Consider the following 19090-nt stretch of genomic DNA (forward strand, 5'->3'; position numbering starts at 1 on the left):
TAGATTTTAAATTTTTATTTTAAAACATATTTTAAAAACGAGAGTCAGAAAACATCAGTGGTTACCTGGGAACGGGAAGGGACTAACTCCAAGGGGTCCCGGGGACACTTGGGGTGATGGAACTAATCTGTATACCGACTGCTTACCAACCAACCGATTAAACGTGAAGGACGATTTTACTAGACGTAAATAGTTTTTTTAGAGAGAGATTAAAAAGACAAGAACCAAAAATCTATCCTATGTGAAAACATACAGGCCTTATGGTTGTCCCCTATGGATATTAAAAGCAATTACTCTGGGTATGAAGAAAGGAACAGTAAAATGAGACAGATCTTCAATATGCGAAATGTTCTAAAATGCTTTTTAAGAAAAAATATGCTTATGCAGAGATAATATTTTTTTGTATTTATAATTTGACTTGAAATTTTTCTCTGGGAATAAAAGTACTAGAGATGCTTATTTTTAAATTTCACAAGTCTCAGGTAATAATCAAGGCATTAGAAAAACAGAGGGTTCTAAAATTAGTTCCATAAAGCATCTTACTGTAAAAATATGTACAGCTTTTTAATAAACAGTTTTGTCTTTACAGTTTAAAAAATGCAGTATTCAGACAGATATTCAAATTTTCTTGAAATGTAAAAATTCAAATGTAACATCCTACATGTGACAATGTAACAAAAGGTAAACTACATATTTAGCTAAAACTGGATCTAGTTGTTTCGAAGAACTCGTTTCAAAATATACATGTAAGAATTTACATAACTGATATTTAGCAGCTCAAAATCTATCTGTAAATGAGAACGTTAAGCAAAACTGTCCTTGCCTCTATAGCTTATAGCTGCAGCTGGACTGGCAGTGCTGACGTGCAGACAGCGCTTTCTCGGCGCCCTCCAAAGAGAGTGCAGGCCACCGTCTGCTTACTGTGCTTCTGGCTGATTCTGGTGGAGGTGCAGGAGATGGTCTGTCTCGGCCAGGAAAAAATACAGTGTACTTGAAGTCTCGTGAAAGTGAAGAGCCTAAGGTCGGTGCGTCCTTCAGCGCACGGGTGCTGAGCCGGGAGGGTCTCCTCCAGGCTGACTCTTAAAGCACTTTTTCTTCTGGTTTAGGATTCCGCTTCCTCGCCGTCACTTTCATCACTGGCGTCAGTCTCCTCCTCCTCGTCTTCCCTCTTCTCCTTAAGCATTTTCAGGTATTTACTAGCCAATATCTTCTTTGGTAATATATCTTAAAAACATAAAGCTCACATTAGCAACTCGTTATGGTAGACCATGAGTACAGCAACACAAATTCCAAAATGTCCTACTTCCTGCTTTGATCTCTAGTAGAGGTTCCAAAACAAGAGACACTTCAGACTCCTCTTCTGAGCAATCTCCTGGCTATCGCAAAAGACCTGTTTGCATTCCACTGACTACAAACCACGTGCTTCTCGTGCTTCTCGGTGCTGGTAACACCCCTGAGCCACCCTGCCCAACCTGCCTGAGACAGGCCGCTGGCCCCATGGGTAGGCTTAAGCTCTTTCGAGCTGTGGCCCACTCAGCTTGTTCCACCACAACTATTAGTTTCTGTTTCTCCGGCCAAGTAGACCGGCCCAGTTTTCCCTCCAGGGGCAAGGAGTCTGAGGGGGTGGGTCTGCCAGGCTCACCCAGCCAGCCAAACATCCTGTGCAGACTTCATTAGTGATCTAGGTGAGCCACATACAAACATACTCAAACAGACAAAACTAAAAATGTCTTCTTGTGCCAGGTCATGGTCAACTTTGGCACCTAGAGAAAGCAGCAAAATGTTTATTTCAGTGAAGGAGGCGGGCTGCAAATTACTAAGCATTTTTTTTACCCAGAATGTTTCAAAGACTAAGTACCTGCAAGAAACTGAAAAGTTTCCGATTCCTCTGCAGTGTTTGATAAATCATTGTAAGTAAGTGCTTTCTTTTCTTTTCCACTGCCATGTCTGTAGGAGTAGGTGGCTAGATACTGAACAAAGAGTTCCTAAAACAAAATGAAACGGTAAAATGAAAGGTGTGCTTTGAAAACTTATCGTAGAACTTAATTTTGTTGGTTACATTAAGTTTTGATGATTGCAGATTATCTTAGTTTCTCCAATTACAGGAACTCCCTGGGGAAAGGAGAAATAGGTCAGAAAGAAACCAGGGCCCTAGCAAAGCTAATGGGGAAGCAGGCATTTCCCTAAAGTTTATTTTAGATTAACTTATGAAAATTATTTAAAAGTGATTAAACAATGAATCATAAATGTCTAGTAACCAATCTGTACAGTAAAAAAAAAAAGGAACCTGAGACCATTCAAAAATTCTGCTTGGCTCAGAAATACTTCTTGTCTAAGACGGTTCGCCTACAACTGGAACAGTCAACACCGGGAAGCTGAAAACTGACATTTCCCGTTTTGCTCCAACACCTTCCCGAAAGCAACAACCTGGACTGAGCGTCTCTCTTTCTCGGTGTTTTTACTTTAACTCCATCTAGTTTGGCTCGTAGGGGATTAAAGAAGCGCCCGCATGGGTCTTAGATCCAAAATACAGAACGACATTGTACCGGAAAACTCAGGTGTCCCCACTGAGCGGGCAGCGACCTTCCCGGACTCGGGGAGCGCGGCCCGGGCAGAAGCCGCCGCTCCCACCGTTGCAGGGACGCCGCTCGAATCAGGAGGCGCCAGAGCAACGTGAGGACGCGCCGCGCCGGGACGCTGTGCGGCGGCAACACCGCGGGGCAAGGCCGGCAGGGCCCCGGCGGCCGCGGTCCGGGCCAAACCAGGCGTCTGCGCGGCCCCTGGGCCGGGCCAGGACGACGCGCTGTGACACGAGGGCCCCGGCATTGCTTTAATTCTGGCTCGGGACGCGCCACCTAGGCCATCGGTGCGGGGGCTGAACGGACGGCTCCTCCCGGGGAAGCCCTCGAGCTTCGCGTGGACGGCGCAGGCCGTCTCGCTGCACCGTTTGCGGACTGGGAGCCCCGAGACCACGAAACAGGCCGGAAGCGAGGAAAGGAGCCGGCTTTGGGGCCCAACGCACGGTCACGCGGACGGGCGAGCTACGAAGCATCCCCGCCACTCCGAGCCGTTGCCCGGGTCACCACGCGCGAGGAAAGGCGGGAGCGGCGCGGAGTGGGCGGGGCGAAGAGAGCGCGAGGGAAGGCGGAGTGGGCGGGGCGATGGGAGCGCGAGGGAAGGCGGGAGCGGCGCGGAGTGGGCGGGGCGATGGGAGCGCGAGGGAAGGCAGGAGCGGCGCGGAGTGGGCGGGGCGAAGAGAGCGCGAGGGAAGGCGGGAGCGGCGCGGAGTGGGCGGGGCGATGGGAGCGCGAGGGAAGGCGGGAGCGGCGCGGAGTGGGCGGGGCGATGGGAGCGCGAGGGAAGGCGGGGCCAAATGAAAGAGGGCGCGAGGGGGTGGTGCGCGCGCGCGCGCGCGGCGTGGAAAGGAAGTGAGGCGGTTCGCGGAAGGGCGCGCACGCGCGAGCCCGTGAAGGGGGGCCGGCGGCGCGCGGGCCGAAGGGCAGTGGGCAGCGCGACGGCTCCCGCCGGCCCCCTCCCCGTGCCCTGCTCCTCACTCCTCCCGCGTACACCCGCCTCACCGTGGCTTTAGCGGTGAGCACCAGTGCTTCCTGGTTGATGCTGGACACCTCGGGAGAGCTCTTCATGATGACCCGGATGCGGGACAGGGGCAGGGACACGAGGCGCTGCTCCCCGCACTTGTCTCTGCCCACGACCACGTCCGCCATCTTTCCGCCCCTCCCCCGCGGCGGCAGCGGGACCCGCAGTGAGACGGCCAGCCGACACCGTCGGTGCGGGAGCGGCGTAGCGCTGCCCCGTGGGAGTTGTAGTGCCGGGGAGGCGCGGCTGCGCGGCCTGGCAGCCTCCCTTCCGGGGGCGGACTACAAGCCCCGTGATGCCCCGCGCCCCCGCGGCTGCGCGGAAGGGGCCCACAGCCCGTGCGAGGGGGGCGGAAGGCGCCCGCCGCGCTGGGATCCGGAGGAAGCGCGGGTGGGGCCGGGGCGGAGGGCTGGGCCGCGCTGTCCCTGCAGCGGGAGCAGGAGGAACCCGAGGGAGGGCGGGAGTTGCTGAGAACAGTGGTAGGAGATCCCCCAGGAGGCGAGGCGAGTTGCGCTCGGTTCTTGCCACTCAGTAAGTGTGTACTCGGTGTCTTCCCTCCTCTAGGCCTGGGAACGCACCTGCGAACAAAACGAAGGCTCTGCTGAAGCCAGAGGGAAGACAGAATGAACAGGCAAGCGAGTGCGATACAGATGAGCACCGTGAAGGGAAACAAAGCGGTGTGAGAAGAGACAGAAACGGTGCTGTTACAACCGGGGTAACGGGCAGGGACGAGAGGGAACAGCCCTCGTGTGAGAAAGCGTTTCCTGGGAGAAGAAAACAAACGCAAAGTCTCTGAGCAGGAGCCTTGCAGGGAAGCCCAACGTGACCCTCGCACGGAGGTGTCGTGTTGGGGTTCCCAGAAAAGTGGGCGGAGTCGAAAGGTCAGAGGCCTGATGAGACCCGGCTTAAGTTTTAAAACTTAGAAGCTGCCAGCCGCCTCGGCGGTGCTCTCTGGCACGACAGCTCCCACGGGGCTGCTCTTTGTGACCAGATCGGGGGAGTGGTTGGGACAGGGAGGTCCCTGGTCAAAGCGAAGGGACCACGGAGGTGATTGCAAGCGATGAACAGGGCGCTGCTGTGGCTGAGGTGAAATGAGCTCGGGAAAATGGTAGGAAGTCCCCGCGGCCCGGTGATGTAGGTCCTTGTGCTCTATGGAGTTCTTTCCAGGTAAGTTGAGGACCTAGGAAGAGTGAGTGAGTGAGACTCACTTAAGTTTTGCCAGGATTACTCAAGTTGCTGTGTGTGGACAGCGTGCGGCAAGAATGCAGGCCGGCGAGACCGCGGAAGGCTTGCTGGGGCCAAGTGATGGTGGGTTGGACAAGAGAGGAGGTGACGGGAAGGAGGATTCGGGTCTGATTTGGAGCGAGCCAGCAGGACTCTGTGTGGAGTAGGAGTAAGTGCACGGTGGTGCCAGTTACTGAGATGGGAACCGCTGCTGGAGGAACACACTTGGCAGAGGTTTGGTTTGGAGCAAGTCAAATTTCAGTTGCCTGGCAAACGCTAGTGGCAGCGTTGAGTGAGCAGGTGGCTGTTCGGCCTGGAGTTCAGGCTGAAGCCACCACTGTGTAGGTGCTACTGAAAACATGGGCCTGGATGCACGTATCTGGGAAAAGAGTGTTGATAGCGCAGAAAGATCTAAGGACCACATCCTGGGCTACTCCAGCATTTTAAGATGGAGAAAAGGACAATCCAGCAAAGGAGACTGGGAAGAAGTGGCCACTGAGTACGAGGTGATTGGGTCCCCATAAGCCAAGTGAAGAAAGTTTTTCTGAAAGGAGAGACTGATCAACTGGATCAAAACTGCCCAGAGGTCAAGTAAGATGGCTGCCCTACCCCCCCCTAGCGAGTGGCCCCAGGCAAAGCAGATGCTGTCTCTGAACAACTGTTTCCTCATTTGCAAAGATGGGGTAGTCACACCTGTTGTTAATGGAGTTGTGAAAAGGCCTAACCTCCCAACATCAAAGTTCCCGCCCTGGCCCTGTGAGTCATGTTCCATCCACACTGCCTCCCCCACAGGTCAGTGCTGTGTAAGGAGACGGGAAGGAAAAAGCTCTTTGTAACTGTATAGCACACTCTGCAAAAGCCTAAATTACTATGTGAAGTTCCAGTGTTCCTGCTGCAAGCACTTGTCACCCCAAGTCAACTTTGATTTCAAAATTGTTATGGAAAGAGTCTGGAAAATTCAAATTATATCTTGTTTAACCTTTAAGATTTCAGCCCTGTCTATCACTTAGGTAATGACAACAGAATACAAAAGGTGTACCTGGCCAGCCTGTTTCTACAAGTTGGTGGGTTCTGAAAATGACCGCTCTTTGGTCTCCCTGAGGAGGAACCCAAGGCCAGATACCCCAGATGCCCCAGATTACTGACATTTGTGGTGTTAGAAATGTCTTTTCAGGCCCGCCTGGTGGCTCAGGTATTTGGAGCATCGTGCTCCTAACACAGGTCGCTGGTTCGATTCCCACATGGGCCAATGAGCTGCACCCTCTACAGCTAAGATTGTGAACAGCAGCTCTACCTGGAGCTGGGCTGCTGTGAGCTGCCGTGAGTGGCCAGTGGCCAGTGAGAGTAGCTGGCAGCCAGCCTAAGTGGCTGGCAGCTGGCGAGAGCTGCTGTGAGCGGCTGACCGACGACTGGCAACTGGCAACCAACTGCCTCAGCTGGGGGGAGGAGGGAGCACAAGGCTCATAATAGCAGCAGGGGCCAGGGAGCTGTGTCCTACACAACTAGACTGAGAAACAACGGCTTGAACCGGAGTGGGGTGGGGAGAGGTGGAAGAAAGGAGGGGGAAGTGTCTTTTCACATCTGCCTTCAGATATAATGAGCCAGTAATCTCGCACCTGCTGTATGCTATGTCACTAGGAAGTGAAGACCAATGGTGTAAGGACAGTGCCATCTTCAGTGCAACCTCAGGTCTTGGCCCAAATAATAGCACCAAATACATGTCAGACACTGCTGGGCGCTACGGTACAGCCAGGAGCAAGACAGCTATGATGCCTGCTGTCACGGAGCTTTTAAGTACAAGGGTGACAGAAATAAATAAGAAGCTCTCCTGTGACAAGTGCTATGAAGAAACAACTGTGAGGGTGATAGCCTCTCTGAGAAGTGATACTGAAAGTCAGATCTGAAGAAGGGGAAGGAGCCAGCCATGCAGAAAGGCTGGGCGGGGCGAGCATTCTGAACGGAGCAGCCTGAGGGCAGGATGCCTTGATAAACGGAGGAACCAAAAGGCCAGTGGGAGGGAGCTTGATGAGTGAGTTGAGCTCAGATGTGGTTAGTGAGCGCAGATGTGGTTAGCGTGGTAGGAGGGACCGGCCGCCAGGCAAGTTGGGCTTTTCGGAAAACAATAGCCAAATGTTTAGAAGTGAGGAGGCGGATCCAACTTAGAAGCCCACCTGCTGCCCAGTGATGGCTAAGTGGCCTGCTCCGTGCCAGCAGAGGCAGGCCGTGCTTCCCCCTCAGCATTCCTCCGCAGTTGAGAAAGCCCTTGACACTCACAAAAGGCGAGAACAAACTGCTGAATAAAATCCGACTGCACAATAGGCTCCACTGGTCCACACAAGAAACGAGCTGTGTTGTTGACATTTTCAACTTTTTAGATGTTTCTCTAGCTGGTTTTTGAGTTTTCTAAGGTTTGTCGTTCTCTTTCGGTGTGTTTGGGATCAGGATGGGTTAAGATTAGAAAAGAACAGGCGAGGAAGGCATGTGTCGAGTGAAGAGGAGAGCCAAAAGAATTCAAGGAGAAGGGGTGAGAGGCGCAGACTGGACCTGGCAGGCGGATTTGCAGTCACCGTTGTGTGAGTTGAGGGGCAAAGAAGAAGATCTTCAGGAAAGAAGGAAAGTGCTCACCATTTTTTTAAAAATCCAGCTTCGACCTAAGACAGAAGGAGAATGAAAACATCTGTGATGGCTGGGAACGTCGCTGCAGTAGAAAACCCACAATGGGTGTATCATTCAGTTGGTGCTGTTGTGCAGTAGCCCTCTTCATCTCACAGCACCTCAGGAGGTGTGCTGTATTTCTCATACCTCTGCAGGTCACCCTTGCTCCCTCCTTCATCTGTCCCAGGGTGCCAGAAGGCAGTTGACTACACTTCCCAGAATCCCCTGCCCGCTGCCTTCTGGTTTGCTTCTGCCAGGGGGAAGAACTGGTGAGAGATTGCAGTGGGGAGGAAGAAGTCTTGTTTATTGGCTTATGTGAAGGTGTTGGCAGCAGGGTGGGGACTGCAGCGGGTGGCATAGGTTGTTCGAGCAGCTTCACCCTGGGTTTCTGCTCAGCAGCAGCCCTCGAGCAGTTCAGTGGCCAGTCTGGGCTCCAAGCCAGGGGCAGTACCAGTGTCCTGATCTCTGAGTGGCATCTCCCCCTTGCATTTCAGGGCACCTTCTTCCTCATGCTCCTGCAGCTCTTCCAACAGCTTTGAAGTCAGTTCTTGACCTTAAATCCCTCTCTGAAATACCTAAAAAAGTTGCCGCTTTCCTGATTGAACCTTACCCATACTTACGTGGTCTTTGGGAACAGACCCACAAAAATGGGGCTTGGGCTGGTTATCTGAATTGATTGTGCTGATACACAGAGGTGACCTCACTGGCAGGATGCTCTGGCAAGACGGTCACTTAAGTGATCACCTGTCCTCGCCTGGATGAAGTGCTCATTGAAGGGAAGGCTGCTGCACGTGACCGTCCTGGCACCACGGAGCCTTGTGGGGTTGGCTGCTGGCTTCTGATTGCACTGGAGAGATTTTGGAAAGAAAATGGGGAAGCTCAGGGCTTTAAACTCAGACAGCAGGCCTGAGAACCAGCCTCTGGCCCTAAGTGACTCCTTATCTTGGAGCCTTGGGGCCAGTAGGGCTAAAGGTCAGGCCTCCCTTCGATCCTTCGGAATGCAGGATTACAAGGTAAGGTGAAGTCCCTGTTCACCAGGTCTCTGAAGTCGGGCTATGATTGGGAAGAGGGGGGTCCTGAGAGTTAGATTGGGGATACTTGGGAGGAGAAAAGCAAATGGAGTATTTTAACGCCCCCCCCACTCCCCCCCCATCCCTCTGAGCCTCTCAGTGGAAAGAGCCTGCCTGAGGTTATCTCCGCCTGCCGAAGTCCCATTAATGAGCTCACCTGAGGTGCTTACCTGGCGAGAGGGTCCTGAGCTTCTCAATGTGCCCTTCATTAATTCCAGTCCATAATTGGAGTCAGATCCCAGCATGCCCCAAGGAAACAACTGCAAAGCCCAATTTAGATGTTTATACACTGAAAGAACTAGTGTGTGTGTATTCGTGCACTTTTATCAGCAGAAACTTGGAGAGTATCTGAGGAGTGGATTCTAACAGTGTCAAAGCACATGCTCGGGTCGGGCTGAGTTTCTCAATCTAGCTGACACCAGTGTGAGCTCCAGCAGCTGGGAGTGGCTCGATCTCTTTGCTTCTGCTGAGCTGATGGAGGCATTTGGAGTGTCCTGCATCTGGGCGCTGCCCTGACCTACGCCCCTGCTAACCCCGCAGGACTGGGGCGGGCTGTCTAGGGCATCTAGTGCCCTCATAAGAAGTCCTGGCAGGTCCCCAGGACGCAGTCCCAGCACAGACTCCAAGAGGCCTGGAGTAAAGATGTATCTTCTGCAGGTAACTTGTCCATTTGAACAGCAGCTTCAGATTCGCCACTGGTAAAGACCAAATGCCAGACTACGAGACCCCAGATGAGTGCGACCTGAGCTGGCTGTGTCACTGGCGAGGGGAAGCTGATGAATACACCGATCTCAGCCTTGAGCAGGGGCAGCAGCAGGCGGCGTGAGTCAGCGGCTCGGACTCTCATGGCCCCCGCCCCCCTCCATGCCGTCCTTGCCCACTCCCCACAGCTGTAGCCTCGTGGACTCTGTGGGCAGAAGAGCAAAGAAGGAAAAGGGAGACCCAGTGAACGAAACTTAAAGACAGGTGGAGGGAAGGGGTTTGTGGCTGACCTTGTCAGAATGGGGAGAGGTATGAGGGCACGGGAGGGCACCTTCCCCACAGGAGACCCTTAGTGAACCAGTGACTAGCACAGTGCGTGCTGCGCCGGATGTGAAAAGACAGAAAGCAGGAAGGCAGCCCGTTGTAGTAATAGTAAGCCAAGTCGTGAGTCACGCGCATGAGGGGTGGTAAAGACTTTGCCACCAGAAAGACCTGTCTGCATCACACCTGGCTACGCACGCGCCTCAGTCTCCATCTGTAAACCGGGTACTAGCATCTGCTCCCCAGCCTCGTGCACATGCAGCCCCAGGCCCAAAACACAGACATTCCCTGCTCCTCCAGGGAGGAATAACCCAAGTTGAAATGAATTTGGGGTGGAATCAGGAAGGGAGATTTGTAAGAGCTGAGGCTACATCTTACTAGCTTTGCACGGCTAGAAGTGCTTAATAAATATTTAATAATGATAATAATGATCATTTAGCTCGGTAGAGTATAATTATACAAATTGTAAAAATACAATTATGCCAGGCTGTCATTACAGATAATGGCCTGAATATAGGGATAATGAGGGGCAAGCCAGAGCTCTGGTGGCGGCTGCCAGTAGGCAGGGGGCTGCAGTGCTGCCGCAGATCGTGTGGGCGTGGGAAGACGCACCGCATCCGGGGGGAGGGGAGAAGCTGGCAGGGGCCAGACTGCAGAGCCTAGAGTCCCGGATGGGGTAGTGGGAAGTCACTGCAGAGTGTTCAGCAGGAAAGTGACAAGAGCTGGTACATGAGTTCAAAAAACAATGTTTTTTATCATGGCAAAATATACACAACTTAAAATTTACCTCTTAAATCATTTTTAAGTGTATGGTTCAGTGGTGTTAAGTACATTCACATTGTTGTTCAAACCATCCCCACCATCCGTCTCCAGAACTTTTTCATCTTCTAAAACAAACTACATTAAACACTAACTCCTAGCTCTGCTTCCCTGTAACTCCTTGCATGTACCATTTCTGTCCCTATGAACTTGACTGCTCTAGGGGCCTCATGTGAGTGGAATCACTCAGTATTTGTCCTTTTACAAGAGGCTTATATCACTTAGCATAATGTCCTCAAGGCTCACCCATGTTGTAGCATCTGCCGGAATTTCTTTTTTAAGGCTGGACGATATTCCACTGTTTGGATGGGTGTGCCCCATTTTGTTCATCCATCCGTCCGTCCGTCCATCGGTGGGCACTTGGGGTTGCTTCCACCCTTTTTTTTTTAAAGATTTTTTTTTTTTAATATTTTATTGGGGAAGGGGAACAGGACTTTATTGGGAAACAGTGTGTACTTCCAGGTTTTTTTTTTCCAAGTCAAATTGTCCTTTCAATCTTAGTTGTGGAGGGTTATGTTCAGCTTCAAGTTGTTGTCCTTTCAGTCTTAGTTGTGGAGGGCGCAGCTCAGCTCCAGGTCCAGTTGCCGTTTTCTACTTGCAGGGGGCACATTCCACCATCCCTTGCAGGAGTCGAACCAGCAACCTTGTGGTTGAGAGCCTGTGCTCCAACCAACTGAGCCATCCGGGAGCTCAGCGGCAGCTCAGCTCAAGGTGCTGTGTTCAATTTTAGTTGCAGGGGGTGCTCGCCACCATCCCTTGTGGGACTCAAGGAATCGAACTGGCAACTTTGTGGTTGAGAGCCCACTGGCCCATGTGGGAATCGACTGGCAGCCTTCGGAGTCATGGAGCTCTAACTGCCTGAGCCACCGGGCCGGCCCTGCGTCCACCTTTTGACTATTGTAATGCTAGTATGAACATAGGTGTGCAAATACCTGTTTGACTCCCTGCTTTCAGGTCTTTTGGGTATATACATACGCAGAAGCGGAATGATTGCGTCATACGGCATTTCTTTTTTTTAAGGAGCCACCATGTTGTTTTCTACAGCAGCTGCACCATTGTAACATCTACCAGTGGTGGGATGCAGAGACTTCCCATTTCTCCACCTCCTAGGCAACACGGATTTCCTGTCTTTTGATGGTCTCCATCCTAATGGGTGTGAAGTGGGACCTCGTGTTCTGGATTTGCATTTCCGGAACATTAGTGAGGTTGAGCAGAGTTTCACACGCTTCTTGGCCATTTGTCATCCCTTCAGATAAATGCTATTTAAAGTCCTTTCCCCATTTTTAAATCAGCTGTTTGTTTTTTGGTAGTTGAGTTGTAGTTCTTTATTCTAGATATTAACTCCTTCTCAGAGCCATGGTTTGCATGTTTCCTCCCACCCCGTGCCTTGCCTTTCACTCTGTTGGTTATGTGTTTTGAGGCACAGTTTCTGAGTTCAATGTTGTCCACATTCTATTTTTTCTTTTGTTGCCACTGCTTTTGGTGTTATGTCTAAGAAATCATTGTCAAGTGCAATGCCACGAAGCTTTTCCATATGTTTTCTTCTAAGAGTTTTCTAGTTTTAGCTCTCATTTTAGGTCTTAGATCCATTCTTAGTTAATCTTTGTATGTATTATAAGGTGGGTACCACTCCGTTTTTTGCAGATGGATATTCAGTTTTCCCAACTCCCGTTTGTTGAAGACTGTCCTTTCATCACTGAGTGGTCTTGGCACCTTTGTGGAAACGTTTGACTGTATGCAAGAGCGTTATTTCTGGCCTTTGTGGTCCAGTCCGTTGGTCTGTGTGTCTGCCTTTATTCCAGCACCACACTGTTTTGATTACTGTAGCTTTGTAGTAAGATTGTAAGTGAAGAAGGGGGAGACCTCCAGCTTTGCTCTTTTTAAAGATTGTTTTGGCTGTTCAAGGTCCCTTGAGATTCCATATGAATTTTAGGATGAAGTTTCCTATTTCTGCAAAAGTGTCGTTGGGTGATACGTGGTCTTAACTTGGTGGTGTGGTAAGTAAGCGTGGAAGCAGGAGACCAGTTAGGTGGCAGCTGGGCAAGCAGGTAGTGAGGTAGCATTGGATGTGGGGAAGCTGGAGGGGTGTGGAAGGGTTTGGATGGTGAAGTCAGAAGACTGGTGAAGGATGCGATGTGGTGAGGAGGGATAAAGGAACCGAGGAGGCCTGGCCGGGGTGGGAGCAAGTGGTGCGCCCGCCGCTGGGATGGGGAGAATGGGGAAGGAACAGGTTTGAGAACCAGGGGTGTCGAGGTCCTTGAGGGCACAGGAAGTCTGAGATGGCTGGGAGACACCAGGTGGTAAGGAAGGTCCCCTAGGCCAGGGACCCCCGAGCTTGGTGGCAGGGAGACTGCAGAGCTGGGGGGGAGAGGTGAGTGTCAGCACCCCGTGGGGCGGCCTGAGACGGGCGGGACGGAGGGAGGAGCTGCGGAAGGGACGTCCTAGGAGCCCGCCTGCCAGGCTCTTCCTCTTGGGGACAGGAGGAGGAAGAGTCAGCCAACGTGGCCGTAAGCTCCTGAGGAGATTGTCCGCAGCGCGAAAATAAATGAAGACGACAGCGCACCCCCACTCCTCCATCCTGGGCTGCTGTTCCACTGAGGAGGCAGCGGGACCAGCTGGCCTCATGTCGTGAACCTCGGGGGCTGGAACTCCTAACACCCCTTGCCGCCCACTCCTGACCCGCTGCTTTCTACCAGGCCCCCACGAAGTCCGTTCTTCATGTCCTCCGTCCTCTCTGAGGCTTGTCTCAACTGCGTTCCCTGCACACCTCCTCTCCCAGCGCCCCCAGGCCTGCCCTGCTGTGAGGTCCTCCTCTGGGCAGCGGGAGAGCCTGGGCTCCGCAGAGCCTTAAAGTCGGGCGGGTCTTTTGTTCATCGTTTTCCCGGTGCCCAGTATGGAGCCTGGAACGTGGATCTCTGCATGGAGACATTAAGGGGTAACTCTAACATTTTTTCATTAATGTTCTCATTTCCTTGCCCTGACCATGTATTATTTGTATCATTCTTAAAGTAACAAAAGTAAAAACACACACCTGGAGAAGTGGAAGTGGAATAAACATTGATTTGGAAATGAGAACAAAGTAACAGGCTGAGTGCATTCACTCCTGCGTTCCACAGTGATAGACTGGGCACCCACAGTGGGCGGCTCTGGGCCGGGAGCTGGGGCTGTGCACTGTGCAAGGAGAGGCATGCACTGTCCTGTGGGACCAGTGGGAGAGTGTGCCACACTGCAGCACTCACACCTGTGGAGACGTCACCTGCTGCTGATGAAGTTACACGTGGCAGACACTTTGGGAAATTTCAGTGTATTTTTACATGCAGCCCAGCAGTTCCCCTCCAGATGTTCACCCAGAGAAAAATGCTATGTCCACACAGAAGATTGTCCACAGATGTTCACATCAGCTTAGTTCGTAATGGCTAAAAGTGGAAACAACCCAAATGCCCACAAACAGATGACTGTTTAACAAATTGTGGCACGTCCATACAGTGGACTTAACAATAGAGAAGGGACGACTGCTCCATACAGCAACCTCCACGAACCTCAGAAGCATTATGCCAAGGAAAAGAAGCTTTGTGCCAAGAAAAGAGGCACGCAAGAGCACATACGGCCTGACGCCATGCACCGTAGATGACATTCTATCTACAGCAGACAGAACTAATCCAAAGTGCCACAATGTTTGTCAAAACTCATGAAACTGTACACTTAAACATGGATGCCTTTTATTGTTGGAAATTATGTCATGATGACGTTGATTTAACAATGCAGAAAAGGTGCTGCTGTGTGCCCTACGGAGCCAACGGGGGTGAGAGATGTAATTCATGTAATGACAGAGATGCATGCACGGTCACAAACTGATAAGTGTCCTGAAGAAAATGGTCAGGGGCTCAGGGTGCAGAGGTAGAGACCAAGATCGCTTAGGGCAGGGAGGTGTGTTTCACATGGGAGATGGACCCTAACCGGGCATGTGTCCCCCTCCTCCTCCTCCTCACAAATATTTGTTTTCTTGTTACCAAAGCAACACTTATTGAGTATAGAAAAAAATGGGAAAAAGCAGATAGTAGCAGGAGAGAGAGGAAAACGCTCGTGCACACACTCCTGCCTCCCATGGGCTGCCCCTGCCCACTCCCCTCGCCGTGTGGACCCCTCCAGACCTAAGGATCCGGCTTTCTGGGACAAGCAGGCGTTCAGCAGCCTCGGAGAGGAGGGAAGGGCCTCGGTGGGAGGAACAGCCTCCAGGAGATGAGCTCCCCCCCCACGGAGTGGGGCAAACTCCAGGCGGCCATCAAACTCGGACTTGTGCTGCCCCAGGCCATCTGAGTTAGCAGTGATAATTGGGAGAGCAGGACAGGCCACAATCGGCAGCTGTGGTTAGGGCCCAAATTCCTGATGTGGGAGGGAGAGAGGAGGTGGAAGTGGGCGCAGGGTCTGGCTTTGATGTAGGAGGGGTGCCATTATCCCCATGGATCCACACCCTCGGGCTGACAGAATTTGGCTTTTGATTCACAAACCACAAAACTCTTAATTCCACCCATCAGAGGCTAGGCTCAGAAATAATTGGGGGACTCAGTCCCCAGGCACTCATGTGTTGCCCACATGGCCGGATTCCTCTCCAGGCAGTGCCTGCGAAATGTCTCCCGTGTCATTCACTGCCCTGTTGTCTTTCCTTGCGACTGTGGCTATTATGGTGACAACCTTTTTGTGTTTCTAATCAGAACCAGCACTTTCCTGGGTCTGGGTTCATGGGAGGCTGGAAACCAGGAGCAGCAGTGTGTGGGCAGCCCCGGGGGACTAGTGGGGGTGTAGTCTGTCCTGCTCAGGGCCCTGGGTTGCCTCTCTCTGTGCCCCAGGTTCTCCTGCAGCGCTTTCACGTCACAGGGGTTCCCTGCCTCTGAGAAGCTTCCTGCCCCAGCTCGGAACTGACCTCAGCACAGGTGGGAGTGTTTGCAGAGCACTCGCCCTCACACTAGGAACCTGCCCCTCAAGCCAGGGCCCTCAGGTACCCCTGCTCCCCCAGACCCTTGTCCAGTGTGGCCTTTGCTGAGCCTCTGGGAGCACTTGTTCTGTCGCTGTTGCTTATTTGGGGGTCTGCTGGTGCGTGTGGCCTCAGGCAAGGTGCTTTGGCTCTCTGGACCCCCCACCCCTGGCCAGACCGGGAGAACACTTGGCAGCTGGTGTGAGGACTCAGCCAGCCAGTGTGCAAAGGAACAGCCCAGCGCCTGGCACAGAGCACACAGTAGGTAAATGTCCATGCAGCCACTCACTAACTTGCCCTGTGTTTAAGCAGGTGAGTGTCTACACATGGCCTGGTTTGCATAAAAGGTTTTTTGGTTTACGTCTTTGGAGCCAGAAAAATTAACAAATTCCCCTTTTACTCAAAAGTGTCCTGGCTTGGGCGATAAGTGAGTGATACTGTTACCCCATCATGAACCAACCACCTCCTCAGATCCTTTCTCATGGAGGAAGGAAAAAGGTACCATCTGAGTGCCTTTTGTGTCATTTTACAGACTGGGAACCTCTAGCGCAGGGTGAGTCAGCGTCCCCCAGAGACTGCTGAGCGAGGGCCAGGTCGGAGTCCACACAGACTCCAGGTGTGTTTCAGGTTACATGGGTCGGCCTAGAATGCGTGTCCATCAAGTTTATATTTCTTCCATGACAAGATGTGTAGCCTTCAGGGGGATCCTTTTTGTTAGCGATCTTTTGAGCAAGACTTTTTTTTTCCTTTTGTAGGAAGTCTCTTGGGACTCCTTTGCCTTATTTTAAGCAACAAGCAAACACGTAACCACAGCTAACACCGTGGGCGGCACATTCAGGGAAAGCCAGTCAGAAGTAGAGCGGAGCCTGTCATGCCCTCAGAGCGAGGGAAGGGCCCTTTCAGCACCTGGGCCCTCAGCTCTCTGTCTTCCTTCCGGTGTGACCTGGAAGAAGCTGCGAAGGCCATGAAAAAGCCACAGGCTTGGCCAGCTCAGTGTGGACACCCTGGTGGGAGCTCCTCCTGACCAGAAGCTCTGTGGTACTTTCTGATGACTGTGATGAGTAAAGGATGACGAGGCAGCAGCGGTGCCATGGTACTGGCGTGTGACAGGCTGTCCCGTGTCCGTGGCAGGGGCGACACAGAGGGCACTGACGCATTGGAAAGCCATTTGGCGGCAGGTCACTGCGGCCTTCAGAGGCCTTTGCCTGCCATCCAGGAACTCTGCCTCAGACACTGTCTCCAAGGAACTGATCGGAATTTGGAAAAAGTGGGGACAATTCGCCTGTGCAGTGGTAGGTGTTTGGTTAAGTGCACAAAGCCCTGATGGGCTTACTCGTTAAAAATGAGACGCACACATTTGTCCCAATCTGCCACCTGCCCTCCACTACCTCCCGTCGTCGATCTGGCTGATTTTTCTTTTTGGCAAGGGGAGAATGGGGTTATTAATGTCAGAAATAAAAAGTTTGCGTAAAGGTTTGGAAAATAATGTTTGTACATAACTTGCAACAACATGGAAAATACTTTTGTTAAGTGGAAAGCAGGCTATGAAGCTTTCACCCTGTGCTCGTACTGTGGTTATAACCCTGTTAACTGGAAATCTGGGTTAGAAAAAGTCTGAAAAAGCTTTTGGAAAATAATTTTCCATGGGTAGCTCCAGTTTCTGCGTGAGTTCAATATTAAGGAATGTTGAGGAATCAGCCGTGTATGTTAAAGTGTCTTTACATAGGAACACACATAAAACACAGGTATTTATTGTCCAGTGGATGAACATGTGCCCAGCGGCTGACAGACACCTAACGCTGTGTCCCCTGGGAGCAGTGGGTCAGTGCCAGCTAATTCAGTGTGGGGATCGAACCAGCAACCCTGGTGTTAATGAGCATCGTGTTCTAACCGACGGAGCTGACTGGCCACCCTGGAACGTTGTTCTTGTTTTCCTCAGTTTTAGATTCTTGCAATACATTTTACGATAAAAAATATGGCTAACATGTCAACCCTCGCTAGTCAATGTATTGAATTTTTATCCATCGTGTCTCAGTAAGTTCCTCTGGCTGTCCCAGCCCATGTCATGTTTGAAAGAAAACACTCATAGTTCTTTCCAGGAGTGCACATTGAGTATTTTCAATCTGAAGGGAAATAGGCATGGTCTGAATCATACTTAGGTCAGAGGGAGGGAAAGCGTCCTCAAAACCCAGCAGCTTATGATGACATTTTACCCCCATTTCTTTCCCAATGCATGTAACAAATACAAGGCCATCCTTGAGTTCTGAAAGGCGGGGACCATGTCTTGTGTATGTTCCTGGCACTGGGCCTGGCACGTAGCAGAAGCTCAGTAAATGTTTGGGAGAATGGCAGTGAATCACTTACACTGAGACTCACGGTGCCCCACGGGCAGGGATTTAAGGCGCATCCAGAGTTGGTTTATTTCAAGGCAGCCCAGTAGAGATCAGAAAAATAAGGCTTTACAGTTGAGTTTTTTCAAATGTCTTTCAGTCAAATGGCCACCGTGCCAGACACACTGCTTCCTGTGCGCTAAATGGATCCAACAGGCTGCTTTCAGACACCGGCTTCTCCCCTGCTCCGAAATCAACGGTGCCTTTTAGTGAGAAATCCCATCATCAGGACAGAAGAACACAGTGCTAACTCAGCGCTGGATTTTCCATGGAAATACTTTTTTTTTTTGCGTGTTCTCTCCTGAATCTGTTGACCACCCCGACTAAAGTAGCTTTATTTCAGGAGTGCAAAGATCAGGGCATAAACCCACCTGGACTCCACCTTCAAAGGGGTGCAGTCCCTGCGGCTCCCAGAGTGTGCACGCTTATCTAGATACCTGGACGTGCCTGCTATGTGCCCAGCAGTTCTTCACACCGTGTGGTGGGCTGAATGATGGCGCCCAAAGATATCCCGGCCTACCCCCGGGAACCTGTGAACACGTTCGGTCACGTGGGAAAGGGGAAGTGAGGTTGCAGCTTAAATTACGGTTGCTAATCAACTGACACTAACACAGGGAGAATCTTCTACATTATCGGGTGCACCCTGTGTAATCACAGGAGTCTTGGAAAGTGGAAGGGGACTTCGAGTAGTGGTTAAAATCGTAAGGACAGGAAGAGTTCTGGATACGGATGGTGGTGCTGGTTGCACAATAGTGTGAAAGGACTTGACACCACTGAACTGTGCACCTAGAAATGGTTATATACTAAAAGCTACTGACGTGTATACTTTACAATGGGAAGTTATACTTATGTGAATTACATCTCAGTTTTAACAAAAAGAGGCATAAAACAGAGCAACCCCCTTGTCCTTCTTCTGGGTTTGATATATATATATATATATATATATATATATGATGCCTGGAGCTGCTGCAACCAGCTCGCAGCCATGAGGGACACTGGACACACAGAGGACAGCCAAGCACAAAGGTGGGAGGCCCCTGGGCCCTTGATGACACTGAGGAGCCCATGAAATAACTGACCTACCTGACTTCCTGTAATGTGACACAAGCAATGTCCTGATTATTGAAGCCGCTTAATGGGTTCTCTGTTCCTTGCAGCCAAGAGCACCCTCCCCAAAGCCCCAAGCAGTGCACACCGTCCGGCGTCTCCCACCAGAGCAGCTCGTCTCACTCCCTGTGGCCGGAAGGAGGATGGGCATACTCTCCTTGCTTTGCTTCTGCAGCCTCTTCCCTCTAAAGCTCCACCCTCAGGTACACCCTTCATCAGCCAGCTGGGGGCCA

General features: G+C 51.6%; 1 protein-coding gene and 1 long non-coding RNA gene across 5 annotated transcripts in view; one reads left to right on the forward strand and one right to left on the reverse strand.

Annotated features, from left to right (window-relative positions):
* CHRAC1 (chromatin accessibility complex subunit 1) lies at positions 1-3978 on the reverse strand. Of its 2 annotated transcripts, none has more exons than XR_016021465.1 (3): positions 2547-3978; positions 1859-1985; positions 1-1224 (listed from the first exon to the last, which is right to left on the reverse strand). XR_016021465.1 is itself a non-coding variant. In XM_019724422.3 (3 exons), the coding sequence occupies exons 1-3, from the start codon at positions 3723-3725 to the stop codon at positions 1103-1105; spliced, it is 396 nt and encodes a 131-aa protein (XP_019579981.1). In that variant the 5' UTR covers positions 3726-3848; the 3' UTR covers positions 1-1102. The 2 variants fall into 2 exon arrangements, 1 of the variants encoding a protein (XP_019579981.1); XM_019724422.3 differs by having other exon boundaries at positions 3579-3848.
* The window catches only part of LOC109443731 (uncharacterized), a 25470-nt gene continuing 9832 nt past the window's right edge, over positions 3453-19090 (forward strand). Inside the window, exons 1-4 of one of the 3 annotated variants that reach the window (XR_016021467.1) lie at positions 3453-3591; positions 4162-15976; positions 16116-16652; positions 17851-19060. This is a non-coding gene — a long non-coding RNA (uncharacterized LOC109443731). Of the gene's footprint in view, positions 3592-4161; positions 15977-16115; positions 16847-17850; positions 19061-19090 lie in introns of those variants that run through there. The other 2 variants (XR_016021466.1, XR_016021468.1) reach the window with 2 other exon arrangements.

Source organism: Rhinolophus sinicus, chromosome 6, assembly GCF_057876585.1.
Source record: "Rhinolophus sinicus isolate RSI-liver-muscle chromosome 6, RSI-T2T, whole genome shotgun sequence".
In the NCBI taxonomy this organism is placed as follows: domain Eukaryota; kingdom Metazoa; phylum Chordata; class Mammalia; order Chiroptera; family Rhinolophidae; genus Rhinolophus; species Rhinolophus sinicus.